The sequence below is a fragment of the Triturus cristatus genome, chromosome 10 (genome assembly GCF_964204655.1).
Source record: "Triturus cristatus chromosome 10, aTriCri1.1, whole genome shotgun sequence".
NCBI classification, from domain to species: Eukaryota; Metazoa; Chordata; class Amphibia; order Caudata; family Salamandridae; genus Triturus; species Triturus cristatus.
The window spans coordinates 41,977,728-41,991,383 of record NC_140593.1 but is presented as its reverse complement, the minus strand read 5'-3'; the positions used below and the strand labels follow the sequence as shown (position 1 = coordinate 41,991,383).

The 13,656-nt window shown below is 47.5% G+C and overlaps 1 protein-coding gene across 1 annotated transcript in view; it reads right to left on the bottom strand.

Annotated features, from left to right (window-relative positions):
- F8 (coagulation factor VIII) overlaps positions 1–13,656 on the bottom strand; it is a 589,495-nt gene that overhangs the window by 260,846 nt on the left and 314,993 nt on the right. The window contains exon 9 of the mRNA XM_085630970.1: positions 4,640–4,814. Coding sequence (XP_085487096.1) covers positions 4,640–4,814 — 175 coding nt within the window. The remainder of the gene's footprint in view (positions 1–4,639; positions 4,815–13,656) is intronic.

Below are 13,656 nucleotides of genomic sequence, written 5' to 3'. Positions count from 1 at the left end.
ACTCTGCATTGCAGAACTCTAATCTTTAGCAGGGCAGTCTGCTTCAGTTATGCATGTGGAGTAGTGGTGTCTTTTTTGTGGTTCTGATTGCTCTTTTGTAGGCTCTGTTATAGTGCTGTAGCATGCTTTCGTCTATTTCTTCTCCTGATTTTTTCCATTTGTGTTGTAGAATGTTGAGTTGTGTTTTCATTCTTTTGATATTGTCATTAACCAATGTGGTTTTCTTTTAGAGGTCAACCCTGAATGCATTTATTTTGCTCTCTGTTTGTACAGTGCAGTGGAGATCAATTTGTAGAAGGTGTGTATACCTTCCGGCAGCATGTCCATTGGGGTTCTTTCAAGGTGGGCATTGAGCTGCTAGATATCTCGTTTTTTTCTGAAGGAGAGTTTGTTGTTGGCGGTTTCTGTTGCCTTACAAGATTTTCTAAAGTAATTCATATTGGCACTGGCATGGCGAATTTGAGTATTCAGAATGTCTTCAATTTGTTTTGCCACTCTTCAAATGCAGAGATCAGGGAGGGTATGTTCACAAATTGGAAGACAAATAGGGCAGAAAATGCGTCTGATTATTAGATTGTCATATTGCCATCATGTAATTCCCTCTATATGAAAGACATCACACGTGGTGGTAGAGAGGCAAGTTGCAATAAGAAGTATATAACATTTCAGTTTCGGAAGCTAATCTGAGAGTGGTAATATGGAAAGAGAAATGTGAATAATCCAATGTGGCATGTGAGGCAGAAATGAAGAGATCTCAGAGTGTGAGGCATTACAATGCTGGGCAACTGGCAATTTAGCATAAAGAATCTTGAAGTAAGATATAAAAGGACTCTCAACTGCAAACTGTGAAGGATACACAAGAGGACATTTTTTTGATTTTGTGTAATATACTTGTAGAGTGTTGGCTATTGCCTACTATGCTTCACCCCGGATCGTTAAGGGTGCCAACATTTAACTTCAAGATTTTCCTTTAAAGACTTTGATCGTTAATACTAAGATAGATGCAGGGAATCAACGTACCTATCAGATCGACAGCACAGACTGGGCTGCCATTTGTTAATCTTATATACATGCATAATGCAAGACGATGGGCCCTGCACAATATCTAGGGAGTGGTCCCTGAGAATTCGATCTCTCCCAGAAATGTATTGGCCTTAAGATGAAGGGGCCCCCAGACGTGTGAGGCCACCTGCTCTAGGGGATGCAGTGTCCTGGGTTACACCCCTGGCCCACATCAAGACAGTGTATCATCAACCTTGACAAATTAATTTTCTATCACCATAGTACGTCAATCACAAAAACAAAAGGTTTGGTCCACAGCATCAATCCTTTATCCAAACAGTGTCTTCCAAACCTCACCAAGTCTATATCCCTACATCTCAAGGCCATGGTCTTATCCCCAGATCTCAACACCAGTGTCTTACCCCCAGATCTCAACACCAGTGTTTTGTCTCTAGAGCTCAATGCCAGCGTCCTATCCCTAGATCTCAATGCCAGTGTTAGACCTGGCATTATTTGCGTCAGTCTCCCTTCCCCTCTCCTCTTCCTATTTTTTATGTTGGCTGGATTTAGACGCTCTGGGCGCCGTGACACTGCTAATCAGTGCCACAGCACGAATGCTCCCTGTATATAAATGACTGTATGACTTAGGATAACCATAATGCCTAGATCTGTGTAGCATGTCCAATAGTGAGTTTCCCTCCATTTCACTGTCGCTACTGTGACACAATCCGGTCTCATAGGCCAGACTGGGTCGGTTGAGGATTACGTTCTATCACCCTATCTGGCCCCAGGAACCTGATAGGAACTTCTAGTTTGATATGTTTGTGCTCAGGACATTGAGAGACACCTTTTTAGTAAGGACCGTTTATATATCCCATGTGTATAAATGCCTCTTCTGAAAACGCAGTAGTTTCTTGCCTAAGATTTACTGTAGGCTCTGCGAGTATGTGTATTGGCTGTCTGGTTATGGAGCAGCAAGGCCAGCTGGGTCAGACCTGGCTGGAGAGAGAGATTGGTATTCAGTGCCTGGGGAGGGGTGACTCTGATCCGAGCAGGGCCGTGCCTGGCAAGGTGAATGATGGCTTCACCTCCCACTGGGCGTCTGATAGCAGACCCCCTCATTCTGAAAGGGCAGGATGTCACCTCGTAAACCAAGTGCTCCCCGACCCCACCAAACTGGTTCTGACTGGAATCAGTGATTTACGACCTTAGAAAACAAAGACTTTTTAGGTATAAAATGCTGCGCTGGAACTTTATCCGAGTGTGTTCCTTCTGGATGCCAAGACGAAACTCTGTCCGAGTGAACAGAGGAAAGGACTTTGAAACTTTCACCAAGCTTGCCGAAGAAACTACTTGAGGGCTTGAATCGAGAGCGCCTCCTGCAGAAGTCTCAGGGACATTAGACTTCACCCCATCAGCCGTCGGAATTCCTGTGCGAGGAATTCTGCTTGCAGGTGAGGCCTCCGTCGAGTAATCCGGAGCCTCTAGTTCTACTGTGAGGACTGCGGACTTTCGCTGAACCTGTGCAGGCCGCTGCAGCTAAGAGAGAGCTGCCGCTGCTGAGAGCCCGCCTGAATCTCAACCTTTGAACCTTTCGCTCGATCTGTGTGGGCCGCTGCAGCTAAGAGAGAGCTGCCGCCGCTGAGAGCCCGCATGAATCTGAACCCTTGAACCTTTCGCTGGATCCATGTGGGCCGCTGCAGCTAAGAGAGAGCAGCCACCGCTGAGAGCCCGCCTGAAACCGAACCCTTGAACGTTTTGTTGGATCCGTGTGGGCCACTGCAGTTAAGAGAGAGCTGCCGCCGCTGAGTGCCCGCACCCTTGCCAACGTTTGCATCATCGTGGTTCGCCCTGTGGGCCACCACAGCTAAAGAGAGAGCTGCTGCCGCTGAGTGCCCGCACCCTTTGCCACTTTGCATCATCGTGATTTGTCCTGTGAACTGCCGCAGCTAAGAGAGAGCTGCTGCTGCTGAGTGCCCGCAACCTTTGCCACTTTGCATCATCGTGATTTGTCCTGTGGGCCGCCGCAGCTAAGAGAGAGCTGCTGCCGCTGAGTACCACACCCTTTGCCACTTTGCATCATCGTAATTTGTCCTGTGGGCCACTGCAGCTAAGAGAGAGCTGCTGCCACTGAGAGCCTGCACCCTTTGCCACTTTGCATCATCGCGATTTGTACTGTGGGACGCCGCAGCTAAGAGAGAGCTGCTGCCACTGAGTGCCTGCACCCTTTGCCACTTTGCATCATCGTGGTTCGTCCTGTGGGCCACCGCAGCTAAGAGAGAGCTGCTGACGCTGTGTGCCCGCACCCTTGTCAACATGCATCATCGTGATTTGTCCTGTGGGGCGCCGCAGCTAAGAGAGAGCTGTGGCCACTGACCTTTGTCAACATTGCATCACTGGGATTTGTCGTGTGGGCCGCCGCAGCTAAGAGAGAGCTGCTGCCGCTGTGTGCCCGCGCCTTGTTCACCCTGGTCGAGGATTGCTGTTATCGTCTCGCGGGCTGCCGCAGCTAAGAGAGAACTGCTGCCGCTGTGAGCCCACCACGGAGCTGCACGACGAGAGTCATCGCCACCACCAGCCCGGGCCGCCGCGTGCTGCTGCCGCTGAGAGCCCACCTGTCCCTGAGTGCCCGAATCATTGTGGGTGCATGCATCGGACCTCTGCAGCCCGGACTTGTGGTTGCTGGGAGTCCGCCTGTCATTGTCTCCGCTTCTTCGAGAAGCTGCGTGCTGTGTCCCCTTTCACCGACAGGTATCTGGTGCGCAACGGGTCACGTAGACCCCAGCCTTGGACTCAGTCAGTGTCACGTTCTGGTGAATACGTATTGCCTTTTGGAGTCCCTACTGGTTGACGTGAATTGTAGTTGTTGAAACGCTTTGAGAATTTCGAGTTAAACTGTTAGATAAAGATATTATTTTTCTATACCTACCTGAGTTGTGTCCTTTTGTGGTGTCGTTACTGCCGTGTTGTACGTGGTCATACATGCTTCACACACTGCCTCTGAGATAGGTCTAACTGCTCGTGCTACGTTACCACAGGGTTGAGCAGGGGTTGTCAAAGGGGATAGCCCACTTGTCCTGACTTGGAAAGAAGGGTCCCTATTTGGACATTGGCGCCCGCCATTGCCTACTAGAGTCCCCCATTTCTAACAGCCAGCGTCCTATCCCTCCATCTCAATACCAGGGTCCTATCCCTCCATCTCAATTCCAGCGCCTTGTCTCTAGATCTCAGTTCCAGTGTCTTGTCTCTAAATCTCAACGCCAGCGTCCTGTCCCTAGATCTCAATGCCAACATCCTATACCTAGATCTCTATGCCAGCGTCCTGTCCCTAGATCTCAATACCAACGTCCTATCCCTGGATCTCAATGCCAGCATCCTATCCTTAGATCTCAATGCCAGCGTCCTATCCCTAGATCTCAATGCCAGCATCCTATCCTAGATCTCAATGCCAGTGTCCTATCCCTAGACCTCAACACCAGCGTTCTATTATTAGATCTCAACACCAGCGCCTATTCCCCCTTAGGCTGCTTCCGCAAACCATGTCCTCGACCCCTTCAACCACCCTTGCCCATTCCTGATTTCTGAGGCCAAGCAGAAAACATTAACCCCAAGCCTCAGGCAAGGACTATCCTCTCACCTTAAACTGATCACCAACTTCTGCTCTGAGAACAGGCCCCAGAAGTCCAGTGCCAGGCGTCTCAGACACTTTGCTTTGGCTGAACTTCTCATCCGTGTACTCCACAAAGATGGCCTTCCGATAGCGGCTCCCGATGCGCTGGGGACCGGACTCCAAAAACTGTCCCTGATAACGTCTGAGGAGCAACAAAGAGAACAAGGTGTCAACATAGGGTTTGGCTGCTGTATAAGAGATTTCCTGTACAGTCATTACTAGGCACAGTGACATTCTCTGCAGTCATTACTAGGCACAGTGATGTCATTTACAGTCATTACTAGGCACACTGACGTCCTGTAGTTCTTTACTAGACACACTGACATCCTTGCAGTCTTCACTAGGCACACTAACAACCTGTACAGTCTTTACTGGGCACCCTGACATCCTTTACAGTCTTCATTAGGCACCTTGACGTCCTGCACAGACTTTACTAGGCACAGTGACTTCCTGTATAGTCTTTACTAAGCACAGTGACTACCTTTGCAGTTGTTACTAGGCTTTGTGAGGGTGCAAAAGCACAAGCCTGCAGTACCACAGGCTGTTAATAGGCTTCATTAGAGTGTAAACCACAAGTCTGCAGTACCACAGGCTGTTAATAGGCTTCATTAGAGTGTAAACCACAAGTCTGCAGTACCACAGGCTGTTACTAGGCTTCATGAGAGTGTAAAGCACAAGCCTGCAGTACCACAGGCTGTTACTAGGCTTCATGAGAGTGTAAAGCACAAGCCTGCAGTACCATAGGCTGACACTAGGCTTCGTGAGAGTGTAAAGCACAAGCCTGCAGTACCACAGGCTGACACTAGGCTTCATGAGAGTGTAAAGCACAAGCCTGCAGTACCATAGGCTGACACTAGGCTTCGTGAGAGTGTAAATACAAGCTTGCATCACCACAGGGTGTTACTAGGCTTTGTGACAGTGTAATGCACAAGCCCTCAAGACCATAACGTGTTACTATGTGTTTCAAGATTAAAACAGAACTTATATTAGCCAGATTGGGATCATTTGTTTCTATAAAAGTACAATATATTTTAGACGGTAATTCTGGTGGCACTGGGATCTTCTGCTCTTCCACAGGAGCAATATAATTACACCACTCGTGTGTTTTCTCCTTCTCGGGCCCTTTTCATTCCTTGGCTGGTACCTCTTCTTCCTCTGTGGTACCCCCGTTTGCTTACTGATGGGTAACAGCCAGGGTCCTTTTAAGGTGACTGTGCCAGAACCGGTGGCGGGTGGTGTTGTTAGTGGTGGTGAAAGGAGGAGAGAATTTAGAAGTGTGAGTCCGCCACTTGTGCCGCGGGTTGGTGTAATTACGTAACCTTAGCATAGAAATGGATAATCATGCCCTGGGTTGAAGGTAAAAAAAACAGTAGACCTTTGTACCAGGTGGTTCCTGGATGTGTGGTCTTTTGTCAGAGTAATGGTTTTCATCATCGTGGTACCTTGGTCTCATCATCTGTGGTTCTTTAGGAGGGAGTTCGACAGAGAATAGTGATGATAGGAAAGTGAAGCTTCTCTGTCCATTCCTTTCATTTCTGGTTCAGTCTCCATTTCCAGTTCGTTTACAGTTCTTTTCCTTCCTCTTCCGGCAGTGAACTGACCACAGATGTCTTGGACTCTCGGCTCCACTGGACGTTTCACCCACACTGACCTCCCCTTGTCTTCTGTCTCTAAGCATAGACCTGGGAGTTCCATTGACACCTCTTCAGACCCTCCCCAGAACACTGCTGGATCTGTGGAACACATAGGAAGGACTACACCTTCTTAAAAAAGGTCTGGAACTCAGAAGGAGCCAGCCTGCTGTTTTACCTGTGGAGAGAAATCGTAAGTGCTGGACCTGCTCCCACTTGAACCCAGGACAGAAGAGTGGATTCCAGGGTCTAGTTGGCTAGCCACCAGTTGAGCTCCAGAAACACAATGCTGCATGAAGCATGAAACAAAGAAGGGACCAGCTGATTGTCCTGGAGCCTGCTGGTGGCTTCTGGGAAATTTAGGCCTAACTCACCAAGTGTGCCTGGACCCTTGGCTTATGTTAGAGTGTACTTCTCCCCTCAAGATTGCAAAAGCGGACACTCAGAAACTTTTTCTGAACTTTTTCATAAAAGAACCAGAGCCTACCACGGGACTGCCACTGAACCAGGGGCACAGTCTTCACATCCTAGCACTGATTCAACTTTTTGGTTTGCCCTCTGAAAGTAGCTCTACTTCTAGAAGAGTTTCCATCTTCCATTGTGGAGGATTTCACTGGGACCAATGCCGAGCAGCACTCCCCGTTGTCAAGCCTTCCGTCAGATTCAGCCAGTACCCATCCTGGCGGAGAAGCAATATCCTCTTGAAAAAAAGACTAAGTCAGAAAGTAAGCTTTTCACCAGGACAAACCTGGTCCCGGTATCGGACTCGCTCTCCATTGCGGTCTAACTTAACTTTTGGCTTTGACCCGGTCTAGTGTGATCAAATAGCTGCGGTTGGTGCTCTGCACTTTTTGGCACCTGAAAACTCTAAAACTCCTAAAAACCATATCTCCAGTCCCCCGAATCCGATTTGTGTCATTTGGGGTCTATTTGGTCAGTACAATGTATACTATTTTTATAAATTGGAGAAGTATTTCTATTGTGTGATGTTTTAGACTTATTAACTGTTTTGCTAGTGATAAATATTTTAAACTTGTTCATTTGAGTTAAGCCTGACTGCTCTGTGTCACAGATACCCAGGGTGGAGCTAAGGTTTAAAGGAAAGTAACCTAACTGGACTTGATACAGAATAGTGTTATTATCTCTTGGGCGGCCTCCCAACCACCCCAACTAATAATGCACTTTCTCACAGATGGAAACTTATAGATGTTATTTCAGAGCTACCTCCAGACAGCAGACAGTGAGACCCCGCAGCTTGCATTCGAGGTAGGAAATAATATTCTTTGAGATTGGGAGTCGAATGTTCAAACGAATTGTGAAGTTTGGGTACCACTGCTGGTGACATGGACTTTCAGAGACACAGTAAACACAATGGCCTCTCTCATTGGCCCTTAAGGAAGCGCACTGCACTCCCTTTCAACCCGCTGCACGAGGAGTTTACTGTGAAGGCGGCTTTGTCCTTTAAGATGCCCACCACGTGCAGACAGGCCCTTCTTTTGCTGGTGAGCTTGTGTTGTCTTGATGTGTCCTTTGCTTGCTTTGGTTGTTCCTCTTGTTTGTCTAAAGCTATTGAAGGTTGCATTTGATAATACTTTGGAAAACATGTGCGTAGATGAGATGCTACCCAGCTCTCTGTTATCCTTATAATTTACTATACTGTTGAGATATTCTATTTTTCTTTGCCTGATAAATGTATTTTTCTTGTAGACTGTATCTTGTCGTTCCATAGGACAAAAACTATTTTAAAACCTCAAAGAAGGACTTTGTGCGGATGGCAAATATCCAACACAAAGTTCAAATCGTCCACTGTAGAGAAAAACAAACTACTCTGAACACTCCACAGTCCTCCCCACAGCTACCTTCCATCTTTATTCTTTAGGTGTCAGTAAACAAAACAAGCAAAGCTTATGACCTTCACAAGGACATAAATACATGAAGGAAGCCCCCTGTAGAGTATGTGGATGTCCCCTCCCATACCCAGGCAGACAGACTTTCTGGACTAAGATATCAGGTGTATCAAGGCCCTCCTGGACCAAGAACATGGTGGCCCTCTTGCACTGCAGGCAACTGTTCACAAATCCTTACTGGCCCCATTGACCTCCTCCTTGCTGGAGCTGGGCGCCTAAAGTGAGCTGGAATAATCAAACACAACTTTACAAAAGTTTTACAAAGTTTCCGCTAACCGTGGAAATTGCCGATGCTTGTTGATGTTTTGAGTAAAAATCAGTGATGTACGTTTTGGTTAAAAATCTATATCTCCAGAACACTCTGGTGGATTGTGTTCGCTTTGGTACCAAAAAAAATCATAAAATTAAGATCTATTTTTATAAATTGGTGTCAGATTTCTATCATGTTGTGATTTTATTTCATTGTTTTGTTACTCCTGGATGCTTTACATCTGTTTCTTAATATATTCCTGAATGCTTGAAGCCACAGCTACCCAGGGTTGAGCTAAGGATTTTACAAACTAGCCTGATAGGACCCAAGATGGTGTCATGAGTGCATTACACAGTGAGGTCTCACAGCCACACCATAAAATCGAGCACTCTCTTCACATAGGTGCCTAGAGGTGGGATCCAGAATTTGTGTTTAGCTGTTCTCAACAATTAATAAGTTAGTAAACACTGGAAGTCCAGCAAGTCGACCCCTAAGAATAAAAAAATAAAAGTTTGCCAAGTTCTGAGTCTGCAAAGCACCATTTTCCCAGAGTTTACCAGCTTTTAGAAACGGTTGCAAAAGTTTGAAAAAGTTTGGTAAACGTTTAGCTGAGTCGTTTAGAAAAACATGAAAATTGACTTGGTCACCCTGAAGATCAATGACCTGCGGGTGCTCTGCAAGGCAAGGAAGATCAGCTTGAGCATATCTGTAATGAAGGAGGACCTAGAAAGGTCTTGGGAGGAAGCCAGGATAGCCCGAGCACTACTTGAAAGTGAAATAACCCCTGACAATGGGGAAGAGGAGGATGACATGGAGGTAATTGAAGAAGGAGACGGTGGGTACAATGATAGCCAGAACCCACCACCCTCTCAAGGCACCCCACCACATCTGGGAGTGAGAGGGGCACCACTTAAAAGAGGGGCCCAATAAACCTTGAGGCCCAAGTTAGCCTCCTAGACCTGGAGGAAAGGAGACTGCATTGGAGGAGAGAAGGCTGGCCTTTGAGGAGAAACGTCCAGAGTTTTCCACAGTTGTATACTTACTATTAACTCGTAGTTTATGGATAGCAAAAAAACAATAAATGTACACAAAAGTCTCTGGGCCTTATGATGACTTTGGCGGTCCTCCCGTGGGCCGAACACCACCCTGCGAGAGGGCCACCAAAACCCGCTGAATTATGATTGCAATCCGTGGCAGGCAATGGAAAGGCGGCAATGCAACAGCGGCAGTCTGTAAGGCTCATTGGAGAGTTACATGCAGACCGCCGCAGTGACAGCGGCATCTGCATGTTCCTGCACTATATGGCATGTCACAACATTCAGGAACTGGGGGGCATAAATACAGGGGGGCACAACAAGTGATTGCACCCTCAGGCCCTGGAGCAGCAGCGAGCCCTGTTAGGGCCCCCTTTGTTGCCTCTCTGCCACCTTTTTGATTGCAGTTGCACCCCCATGAAAAGGGTGGGGGTGAGCCAACTCAAAATATGCTCAGCGGTGCTGGCTGCTGCAACGGCAGCACATTTTTCCCATGGAAAGACCGCCAGCCCAGCGGGATACTTGATCCCAGCGGTGACAATGGTCTGATGGCGTTCCGACCGCCGTAATTGTAATTGTAATACTGCGGGTGGTCCCGCAGTGCGGTGGTCATTGGACAATGGCAGTTCGATGGTCCACCGTGGTTGTAATAAGGCCCTTACTTTCTATATTAGTCCCAATAACTCTTGCATGTAAGGAATTTCCCTCTAAAGAATTCTGAGAAGATGGAGGGTCTGAGACATTGGTGTGCATGACATCGGTTACAACATCAAGCAACACACTGGTCTCACTTTCTTTCTTCCCTTCATCTAACTTATATTCGAATTTAGGAGATGCCATTGAATGCATAGAATCCTCAGTGTAAACTCTGCAGTGATCCCATGTCTAAGTTTATCTAAGCTTTCCATTAGAACGTCCTGTTTTTCATGGCCACATAAGAGGTCTTTTGTCAATCCTGTGGTGGTCCCGCTCTCATTTTCTAGTTCAGGTCAGCTCTATGGTTGAAAGTGGTAAAACGTTATGAAAGTCAAAAATCCTATATGAGAAATTCTCCTATAATAAAGATTTTGTAGCATCCCCAATACGTGATAACTCCTGTGAAAGTGAGAGATTTGTTGCTTAAAAATGTTTGTGTTATGCAGTACCTTCTAACACTTGTGAGTTGTTGTGATGAAGGAGAAAACACAGCCATTGCAAGTACATTAGATCGGAAATTGAAAATAAGTAATAATTATTATTTATGCTCAAGAAATCATATGTTACCATTAGTGTGAGGGTTCAATATTTTAGGCATGGCTTTGTTTTGAGGATTCATCTGGTAACCGGAGTATCTTTGTCAATTCTTTCAAGGATTCATCTGGTAACCGGAGTATCTTTGTCAATTCTTTCAAGGATTCATCTGGTAACCGGAGTATCTTTGTCAATTCTTCCACTGATGCTTCTGGTAATTGGAGTATTCCTGTTAATTCTTTCAAGGATTTATCAGGTAATTGCAGTAATTGGAGCATCTCTCCTTTATTTCTATCAATGATTCATCTGGAAATTGGACAATCTCTCTGTTAATACTTTCAAGGATTATTCTGGTAGTTGACGCATCTCTCCTTTATTTTTATCAGTGATTCATCTGGTAATTGGAGCATCTCTCTGTAAATTCTCGGTAATTGGAGAATCTCTGCATTAGTTATTTTATGGATTCCACCGGTGATTGGAGCATCTCTTCGTGAATTCTTGGTAATTGGAGTATCTCTCTTTTACATCTTTCAAGAATTAGTCTGCTAACTGGATTATTTCTCCATTAATTCTTCAAGGATTCATTGAGTAATTGGAGTATCTCACTATTTATTCTTCCAAGGATTCTTCTTGTAACTGGGGTATCTCTGTTAATTGTTTTAAGGATTCATGTAGTAACTGGAGCATCTCTCTATTAACTCTTCCAAGGATTCATCGGGTCACCTTGTTCCTTCTTCTGTTCAGGATGACTCTGTTGAACACTTTGCCTGGAGTAGTTAGAAGAGGTATCCCTCTGTAGTTTGTGCAATTACTCAGGTCACTTTTCTTGGGGATGCTAATGAAATATCCCTCCTTACAGTCTGATGGCACCTTTTCCTCTTACAAGTTCCTTCCAAACTGTAGCATGCCAACAGCAATCTCTGGCCCTAACATGAGCGTGAGCAAGGACCGAGATTGCTTTTGGAATGTTGAATTCTGTTATTGTTGGCACTGTACTGTTCCATTTGGGATGGTTGACTTTGCTTTCTTGGCTGGGTGGTCATTTTCCCTTGCGGCTCCTGTACGATTAAACGTTTCATGATTTACAACGAGTATTCCTGTCGTCTGTTCCTGTGGGATATTACACTTTCTTTTGTCGATGATCCTGGAGCTGCCAGCACACTATTGGACCCCATGCATATTTCCGTGATCTTCTAACCGCAAGTAATTTTCATGGCAAGCCTTCAGATACGGATTACCTTGCTCCATGTTGTTTCTGTCACAGATCCATTGCTGTGTGAGTTGTGGTGGTTCGCTCCAGCCTTGTTGCCTCTCTGGACCTCAGTAGTTGTCTGTGTGTCACACTGAGACTCTTTGCATTCCACAAAGATAGGCCACACTGCCATTTTCTCAGTCTTCAACCTACTGTGACATCACCCGCTTCACTTCTTCATCGCATACTCTACCACCCACTGTAACGACGTACATTCCACATTTTCTTCGTCGGCTCCATGGTTTCACCGTATCTATGGTTACGAGCTTTGTTTGCCTAACGCACACAGCTACAGTTTACTTTGCTGATGTGCACAGCTTAATTTTACTTACTGCGTAAAGCTTCAAATTTAATTTGCTGATGCGCACAGCTATATTTAACATCGCTAGTGCACACAGCTACAGTTATACTTCGCTGATGTGCACAGCCTCATTTTACTTAATACACTGATCCTTTCCTTGTTGACTCGGGGACGTGCTTCCAGTGCCTGTGCCTGTGCTACCACTCACCTTGTGCCCTCTGCCTCGCTGCTGCCTCGCTGCTGTTCCTCGTCCTCCGCCGCCGCCATTCCCACCAGCGGCCGCCGAGAGGGGACGAACTGCAAGTCCCATCATCCTCTGGGACAGGAGACCTGCTGACACCGTTTCCCACGCCAGGAGGCGCTTAAAAGTCCGGCGCTTCCTCTGCCGAGCGGGATCCTTTCCTTGTTGACTCGGGGACGTGCTTCCAGTGCCTGTGCCTGTGCTCCCACTCACCTTGTGCCCTCTGCCTCGCTGCTGTTCCTCGTCCTCCGCCGCCGCCATTCCCACCAGCGGCCGCCGAAAGGGGACGAACTGCAAGTCCCATCATCCTCTGGGACAGGAGACCTGCTGACACCGTTTCCCGCGCCAGGAGGCGCTTAAAAGTCCGGCACTTCCTCTGCCGAGCGGGATCCTTTCCTTGTTGACTCGGGGACGTGCTTCCAGTGCCTGTGCCTGTGCTACCACTCACCTTGTGCCCTCTGCCTCGCTGCTGCCTCGCTGCTGTTCCTCGTCCTCCGCCGCCGCCATTCCCACCAGCGGCCGCCGAGAGGGGACGAACTGCAAGTCCCATCATCCTCTGGGACAGGAGACCTGCTGACACCGTTTCGCGCGCCAGGAGGCGCTTAAAAGTCCGGCGCTTCCTTTGCCGAGCGGGATCCTTTCCTTGTTGACTCGGGGATGTGCTTCCAGTGCCTGTGCCTGTGCTACCACTCACCTTGTGCCCTCTGCCTCGCTGCTGCCTCGCTGCTGTTCCTCGTCCTCCGCCGCCACCATTCCCACCAGCGGCCGCCGAGAGGGGACAAACTGCAAGTCCCATCATCCTCTGGGACAGGAGACCTGCTGACACCGTTTCCCGCGCCAGGAGGCGCTTAAAAGTCCGGCACTTCCCCCGCGTCGCGGGACGCGCGCGGGCGGCGCCGGCCTAAGCCCGGGCCAAGGGCGGGCCCGTTTAAGCCCGTTAAAGACCGGGTAAGACTGGACTGGCCCATCCCACTGATATGTACATTCTGATGTGGTATTGCAGCTATTATTAGTTACATATAATACACAGCCCCACTTGTAAATTGCCAAGTACTAGAACATAACAGCTTGTAGGCTCTATAGATTGATAAATACATGTCTGACAGGATGACGAGGGGTTCTAGGAGTAAAAATGCAC